The sequence below is a fragment of the Labeo rohita genome, chromosome 3 (genome assembly GCF_022985175.1).
Source record: "Labeo rohita strain BAU-BD-2019 chromosome 3, IGBB_LRoh.1.0, whole genome shotgun sequence".
In the NCBI taxonomy this organism is placed as follows: domain Eukaryota; kingdom Metazoa; phylum Chordata; class Actinopteri; order Cypriniformes; family Cyprinidae; genus Labeo; species Labeo rohita.
Genome location: NC_066871.1, coordinates 27,814,939 through 27,823,512, shown reverse-complemented (window position 1 = coordinate 27,823,512; position 8,574 = coordinate 27,814,939). Strand labels below are relative to the sequence as shown.

Sequence of the window (8,574 nt, the reverse complement as noted above, 5' to 3'; positions counted from 1 at the left end):
ATCAGAGCACCTTTGTCATCCAATTGTCAACGTACCATGATTTACACAAATTCTAATCTCATACACTATTTATTTAGTATGCCAATTAATATTGACAGTGGCTGATACATCTGCTCTATGAGCCAACTACAGATGGAAAGAGAGTCTTGACTGTCCTCTAGTGGCCTTGAGGTGAAAGCAAACCATTGCTCAGTTTATATAGTTCTGCTCTACATAGATGTTTTTACAACACGTATTTCTATATTGATGCAACAACACGCTACAGCATGACTTCATTATCCCCAGTCATTCCCATCTGATGAATAAATAGAAATTCTATTCATTTTTCTTCTTTACCACTGCGCTTTGGCTGATATGACTGTTTCAAACCATAAACAGAGCAGCAGGAAGGCTCACTTCCAAACAAGGACATATTCAAACCATTACATGATTTTATGGCCAACATCCCACCACTCTACTGTCAAACTGGATCATTAAACAAAGAGGGAACAATCTACAGGCAACCAAGTCCCCGATGTTGTCTTTGTATGGTGCTGGTTTTTGGTTTATTGCTCTTTGGCTGTCTTGCAGTATAAATACGTGCAATCTACACAGTGTGATGATGACCTGAATCAGCCTAGTTTAGGAACAATAGGTAGTAAAAATATCGCTGTCCACGTCCTACAATAGGAGAAGGGTCAGTACAGATGATGTTTTTGGACGGTGAGACCGAGCCTGAGATCTATCTGGGGAATGCATGCAGTTATAAATAACAGCTGCTCAACGCCAAGCAGAACATTCTTGTACAGACTGAATAAAAAAAAGGAGGTAAAAACAGCTGGATGCAAATAAATAGTTCCCATTTCTACTTGGAAATTCAGTTTTGCGTTTTGTTTTTATCATTTAAAAAGTTACAGTACGATATAACAGTAATGATATTTAAATTAATAGTTTACCTCACATACCCTCAGGTCATTCAAGATGTAGATGAGTTTGTTTCTTCAATCTTTGAAGAAGGGCCAAACGCTCGTCTTGTCTTACTCTGCCTGGACTGTTTTTGTTCCGGTTCATGACAGTTAGGGTCTGTCGAAAAACTCCCATCTCATGTTCTCCTTCAACTTCAAAATCATCCTATATTGCTGTTTTACCTTTTTTGTTAAGGGTGTTTGATCTTTTTTTGCATGTTCACTTTGCAAAGACTGGGTTGGAACTTCTGCAGTGATGCAGGATGATTTTGAAATGATTTTCGAAGTTGAGGGAGAAAATACAATTGGAGTTTTTCGACATACCCTAACTGTCTTGAGCCAGAATACACAGAGTTCAAGGAGAGCAAGGCAAGATGAGCATCTGAGAATAAAAAGTATTTAAATTGTAGTTTTTATGTAAATAACTGATTGTTTTGCTAGATAAGACCCTTCTTCCTGGGCTGGGATCATTTACAACCGCATTTGGGATCGTTTGAAGCCGCATTTAAACTGCATTTTGGAAGTTCAAAATTGGGGCACCATATCAGTCCATTATATGGAGAAAAATCCTGAAATGTTTTCCTCAAAAAACATAATTTCTTTACGACTGAAGAAAGAAGGACATTAACATCGTGGATGACAAGGGGGTGAGTACATTATTTGTAAATTGTTGTCCTGGAAGTGGACTTCTCCTTTAAGCCCTGAGTTTCCGAGTTGGGGGCGTGTCAGTAAGAAAACGTATCAGATGGAATGGACGCATGACTATATAAAAACGAAGCGTCTGTATTGACGGTAAATATGTCAAAATAAATAAAAAGATTATTTTTGTAATGTACAATAGAATTTTAAAAGTTACATATACAAAATATTATATTATTGTATATTATGTAATGATTCAGTTTACATCACCTTCATACATTGAATAAACACCAAGCGGCAACCTCGCGCTCTCTCTGTTGAAACCATAGACTGTAAAAAACATGGATGTAGTGTCCGTGACGTCACCCGTAGGTTTCTGAAGAGCATTTTTGAAGCTCTTAGTGGGCGGGAGTCAGCCGTCGCCATCTTGGAACGCGTCATTGCACGTCACTCTCGGATAATCAAAAATGGGCAAACAGGCAGGACGTGGGTGGAGCTGGTTGCTGAAACCACGCCCGCCTAGCGCGACGGTGGTGACAGCAGCGGCAATCCACCTGTCGCTCAAGTGGCCACGCCCTAAATTATGCAGAACTTTAAGACTTAATATAAATTAAACGGATGAGTTATAAAAAAATTCGCCCCCCTCACAGTTGACATGAAGGGTAAATTTAGCAGTATAGACCAAAACTACTTTTTGAACCAGGCTGTTTCAACCAAGTGGCAACCTCCCGGTCTTCCTCTTGAAGCCAACACGGAAGTGACTAAAACTGCAAATCATCGACTGGCCGCTAGAGACTGGCTGCAAAACGGAGTCAATCCCATAGACTCCCCATGTTAAAATGCCCAACTTCACAACAGAAAAAAAATATGTTTACAGCCTGGTTCAAAAAGTGGTTTTGGTCTATATAGCTAATTTTGCCCTTCATGTCAACTGTGAGGGGGGTGAATTTTCTCATAACTCATCCGTTTAATTTATATTAAGTCTTAAAGTTCTGCATAATTTAGGGCGTGGCCACTTGAGCGACAGGTGGATTGCCGCTGCTGTCACCACCGTCGCGCTAGGCGGGCGTGGTTTCAGCAACCAGCTCCACCCACGTCCCGTCTATTTGCCCATTTTCGATTATCCGAGAGTGATGTGCAGTGACGCGTTCCAAGATGGTGACGGCTGACTCCCGCCCACTAAGAGCTTCAGAAATGCTCTTCAGAAACCTACGGGTGACGTCACGGACACTACGTCCATATTTTTTTACAGTCTATGATAAAAACGAAAAAAAGCAAAAATACAGTAATGCACATTCTTTATTTGTCAATTTGTAGATGCAGATTTTATGTAGAAAATGTAAATCGCCATCTTTGTGCCTCTTTACTGTGTCGTGACAGATCGACGTCTTCTTGTTTCATCTCCGAAAAAACGGCAATATGGCAGACTTGGCATTATGATTGGTCAGATCGCCTGTCAATCAAACTCCCGGCCAATGGTAGAAAATCTTGAGAAGGGTAAAGCTCTGTGTTTGAAATAAAGGAATCCATCATTAGAACATTTTTTTTTTTTAACTTAAAAACGTTGCTTCCGGCTAAATTGAATCCATAATATTGCTTTCGCCAGTGAAAAAGTCATCTTGTCTGAATCAAGGACTGTTTACAACCAAAAATTCCAGAACAGTTATAAACACATTATGTGGATTTTGATGTGAGAGAACAACAAGGAATAGACATTTTCACTGAAGGAAACATTATTATGGATTTGGACTGGTATTTTGTCAAGAAGCAACAGTTTAAAAAAATCTTAAATAAGTTGTTCACTTCCAGGATGAAAATTTCCTCATAATTTCCTCATCCCAATGTCATCCAAGATATTCATGTCTTCATTACATCAGTCGAAAAGAAATTAAGGTTTTTGAGAAAAACATTCCAGGATTTTTCTCCATATAGTGGACAGTTGACATTGATTTTATTTTTTTTTTAATGATAGATCTATATAGATTTATGATATATAAATTATAAATTTATATAAAATATAAATTAAAAAATATATAAATTAAATTATTATTATTATTATTATTTTTTTTTTCCCTATCTTTTCACTAGATAATACACTTATTCCTTGGCTGGGATCATGTAGAGCCCTTTAAAGCTGCACTATATGGAGAAAAATCTTGAAATGTTTTTCTCAAAAACCTTAATTTCTTTTCAACTGAAAAAAAAAAAAAGACATAAACATCAAGGAATGACGTGGGGGTGAGTAAATTATCAGGAAATTTTCATTCTAAAAGTGAACTAATCCTTTAATGATGGATTTGTTTCTTACACAGCTTTTTGCTTCCAAATGTGTTATCAGCGTCTCATTCTGACGGCACCCATTCACTGCAGAGGCTCCATTGGTGAGCAAGTGATGTAATGCTAAATTTCTCCAAATCTGTTTTTATGATGAAACAAACCCATCTACATCTTGGATAGAGGTAGAAGCTGAGTAAATTCTTAACAAATTTTCATTTTCAGGTGAATGGTTCTGCACTCTTTCTGGATTCTGCACTCTTCTAGGTCACTAATCTAGTAAGCAAATTTGTGACAAAATAAGGCGTACCTTAAAAGACATTTTAACTCTACATTTTAAACTATATTGTTATGCTAATAACATCATTTAAATAACTTTTGAAAAATGTGACCCCACTTGTACATGTTCATACAATTTTAATGCAAGGAAACATTTGGTTGTTTGTGAATCATTATTTATTTGTACATTTACAACAATCATGTCTCATCCAGGAATCAAGAGTAAACTGTAAAAAAAAAACAATAGGCACAATCTGTATGGCAGTACAACTTTTTCGCATAATATAATACAGCTTTTCTCTTTATCTAAATAAATCTATGTCTATATATAAATCTTCTCTTGCTATGCAGTAGAACACACCTGCTGTCCAAGCAAACACAGATACTTTAAGGCAACAATTGTTCAAACTTCACAGTTTCTCAGTTGTCAATATGTTTATCTTCACATATTCCTATATAACGTAACGTCGCTGCATAGTCCGAGGCATATAAACTGAGACTCCACATGTCACAACTCATTACTGTCCTTATATACAGATCATCTATGGCATCTACTGGCAAATGCCATGAGGAAAAGTGCGGTGTGTCCGTTGTTTGCTTGTTTTTCTTCTTTTAATTAAGAAAACACCAGTTAACATCTTCATTTCACACTATTAACTAAAATATGAATAACAAAGGGAAAAGCATTAAGACAGAAGAGTTTCAAATATAGGAAACATTAGGCAGCCAGAAGCTGAAGAGCCATTAAATAAAGCAAACTCACACCGAATGCTGTTTTAACATCAGCAGGAACTAAATTCTTACTCAGCACCTACTAAAATTACAACTAAAAGTATAATTTACAATTTAGAGAAAAATGTCAGAATGGGCATTTAATGAACTGAAGGCAGATTCATTTCTAAAATTTGGTTTTAGATACTTTGGTTAGATTGTTACCTCCAGAAATGCATTTATTCAGTCACTTTTGCATAACATCTAAATGAGAATTGATTGACAAGCACATTTAAATATGCTTATTATTCTCAGTTAAATAGTCAAATAATGTTAGATCAAATGGTTTTAGGTCTAAATATCAATAAAGCCTTGCATTTTGCATTATCTAAATTCATTTTAGACAAATCTGAGGCATCAGAGATCTGTATTATGAAAAAGAAATAAAATCATTTTCAATACTGCAAGTTATGGGTGTTTAAAAAAATATTTTGTGCAATTATTAAGAGTGCAAAACATTGCAAGTCACATATGCACTGAAATCCATGATGAACATTTTTACAATTTGTCATATGTACATGATACTGTTTATTTAAAAGCAAACCTACAGTGAGGCCTGAAAGTCTTTGTAAGGACTGAATGTATTGAATTGCATTGCATTTTTGCAAAGGAGAAAATACAATTGTTTACAGTACCGATTCTTTCAGGTATTTATGACTGCCTGGGATTTGGAATAAAAATGAACTGACCAGTTGATCTACAGTTGACCAAATTATAGACAGCAACCACATGGACTGCCTAATAAGTGAAAACACATTTGCAATTTATACATTCAACCACTAGGGGTGCTAGAGCTGCAATGAGTGGCATTTCAACTACATCACATCTCTAAACAAGTTTCATATATAAAGTCTGTGCTTCCAAGTGCCCCGTCTCTTCAGAAAGCTCACTAGGTACGTAAATCATCCTTCGAATACTGAGCAGAGGTATACTGGTTAAAAATATTCACATCACAGTCTGTGAAGAACACATACTCCTTTTCTGATATCACAAAAATGTGCTCACACACATCAGCAGTTGCATGAGGAAGTCACTTCAGTCCATAAGTAGAGGAGTACGAAGGCCAAAGGGCTTCTTAGAAAAAGAAATCACTGTCGGAAAGATAAAAAGGAAGGTCATGTAACATTCCTCTCTTGTGTATTTCATTAGCAGGGGGTAAAGAACAAACCAAAACAGGTTAAGAGGGTACAAAAAGGTTGTAATCAATAAAAGCAAATAGAATCACTCACAATTCTGGCATAATCAGAGGCAAAGGTCACTCCTTTACTGGTCCTTTCTTGTGACCCACTGCTGCTACCGCTCACTGAGTTCTTACGCATGATACCTGAAAGTGTGTTTGAGGAAATTACATTCAGTTATATGTACTGCCATTTAAGCTGTAATCTATAACCGATGAATGGCTGTTATTATAACTCTATATTACTTTATTATACAAAGGTACATTATAAAAGTAACATTAACAAATTAACAAAATAAACAAATGTTGTAAATAAAAGTGTTCTTAAAGGGCCATAATATATATTTCTATCCCTTTAAGTGAGTGCTAGATGATGAACTAAATCTTTAAACAGGCATAAAAAAAAAGTTAGCCGGTAAAATTCTTACAATTCTGACTTTTTTTTCTTGCAATTGCAAGTTTGCATCTCGAATTGCGTGATATAAACTCGCAAGTATGAGTTGTAAAGTCAGAATTGCGGGAAATAAAGTCAGAATTGCAAGACAAACAAGCAATTGGGAGTAATAATGTCCAGTTCTGAGGGGAAAAAAAGACTGAGATTTTTTCGAAATAATAAATTCATATCTCGCAATTCTGACTTTTTAATTCACAATTACAAGTTTAGATTTCACAATTATTAGAAAAAAGTCACAATTGTGAGTTTGTATCATGCAATTCTGAGAAAAAAGTTAGAATTGTAAGTTTTTCATGCAATTCTGAGAAAAAAGTCATAATTGTGAATTTTTAATCATAATTCTGAGAAAAAAGTAAGAATTGTGAGTTTGCATCATGCAATTCTGAGAAAAAAGGAAAAATTTTCAGTTTGTATGATGCAATTTTGAAAAAAAAGTCAGAATTTTGAGTTTGTATGATGCAATTTTGAAAAAAAAGTCAGAATTGAGTTTGTATCTCGCAATTTTGAGAAAAAAGTAAGAACTGTAAGTTTGTATCATGCAATTTTAAGAAAAAAGTCGCAAATAGCTTTACCAAATACCAAATGCCACATAATTTTCTTCTTTTGTAATATCTATTCAAATGTAACTTCTTTGTAGCCGACATCAAAGCCCTCTTATTTTTTAACCTCGTCAATAACTTGACATTGTTTTGACTTGTAGCACCCACTTTGCATGATCCAATCAATTCCCAATGGATACAATTAAGTCCCTACCTAGCAATTTTCCTTGTTTCAGTACAAAATTGGTTGTGAATGCATTTCCAAGCTGAAATATTTTTTTAAAGCAGTAAAATGTTTGTAAATTCTCTTGTGGTACCTGTAGGGGGCAGTATGTCCAGTCTCTGCAGGCTATTTCGACGAGAACTGGAGTACCCTCCGCTTTTGGACAGGCGACGTTGGCGGCTGGACAACATGGCAGCTGGAGACACGATTCCCGGAGGGGGCACTTTACCCATCCGTTTGTAGAGTTCCTCTATCTCTTGCTTTTGAGTGGCCTGGAGAGCCTGAACCTCTGCCACATGTCTGAGAAAGAGGGAAAATGACAGGAAGTCAACAACAAGGCAGTGGTTTTAAAACTTCAAGTGGCAAATAACCTAGTAGAGCTTATTCAGCAATATATCACAGGATACAGTCTGTGAAAGTTCTTTTCTGATTTTATATATTTTTGCACACCTGAAAACAGCATAATTTAAATTCACATCACTGAACATGTCTGGACATGTTAGGTCCAAAAAAGTTTAGGAATATATATATAATGGACACTGTCTGTGTCGGAACTATAAGAGTTACAACAGCTGCTTACAACAGGTTTGATGCTTAGGCACACTGCTAGAATTGAAGCGCTTCATAAAATGTACAGGGATTTGCAGGAATGGGCTCAAGCAGCCCACAAAACATACTACAGGCTCACCTCTCTCTGAGTTCCTGTAACTCCTCATACATTCCCTCGTCTTCACTTTCTGTCTCGTCGCTGCTAGCGTAAGACGCGCTGCGTGTGTAGCTCATCCACGGCTGATTTAGATTGAACTGAGGACTCCCGGCTGAACTATCCAGCAAACTCACACTTATCCTCCTCCGCCTCCTTTCTGTCTCCTCCTCCACCTCCTCCCCTTCCTCACCTCCACGTCCCTCGTCTGGTTCTACAACTTTTCTGTCTGGTGTTTTAGGTTCTCCAGTCCACAAGGGTGCGCTGTCTGAGCTGCCCAAAGCCTCATTAGGTGTTTGGATAAGTGGTGGTGATTCATTCAGAGAGCTGGGACTGCTTTCTGATTCCACCTGTATGTCTGTGCTGCTGTCTGATTGGCTGTTGTGTGCAGGGGGCGTGGCCTGGGGGACTGTTACAGAGCATGTTTGGGTCGATATGGATGTGGATGTGGGCGTAGCTGTAGGGGTGGGAGTTGGCGTCAGGCTGGGGGTCGGGCTGGGTGTTGGAATGGGGATCTCCTTGCTTGGACTGACCTGGAACCGTCCCACTGTGACAATAGACTTTTTCTCTG

General features: G+C 37.3%; 1 protein-coding gene across 1 annotated transcript in view; it reads right to left on the bottom strand.

Annotated features, from left to right (window-relative positions):
• Nucleotides 1–4,297: 4,297 nt before the first annotated feature.
• Nucleotides 4,298–8,574, bottom strand: part of wnk4b (WNK lysine deficient protein kinase 4b) — a 76,902-nt gene continuing 72,625 nt past the window's right edge. Inside the window, exons 17-20 of the mRNA XM_051103502.1 lie at nucleotides 7,989–8,571; nucleotides 7,395–7,600; nucleotides 6,137–6,231; nucleotides 4,298–5,998 (exon numbers count right to left, since the gene is read on the bottom strand). Of these exons, the coding sequence (XP_050959459.1) occupies nucleotides 5,996–5,998; nucleotides 6,137–6,231; nucleotides 7,395–7,600; nucleotides 7,989–8,571 (887 nt within the window). The 3' untranslated portion in view covers nucleotides 4,298–5,995. The remainder of the gene's footprint in view (nucleotides 5,999–6,136; nucleotides 6,232–7,394; nucleotides 7,601–7,988; nucleotides 8,572–8,574) is intronic.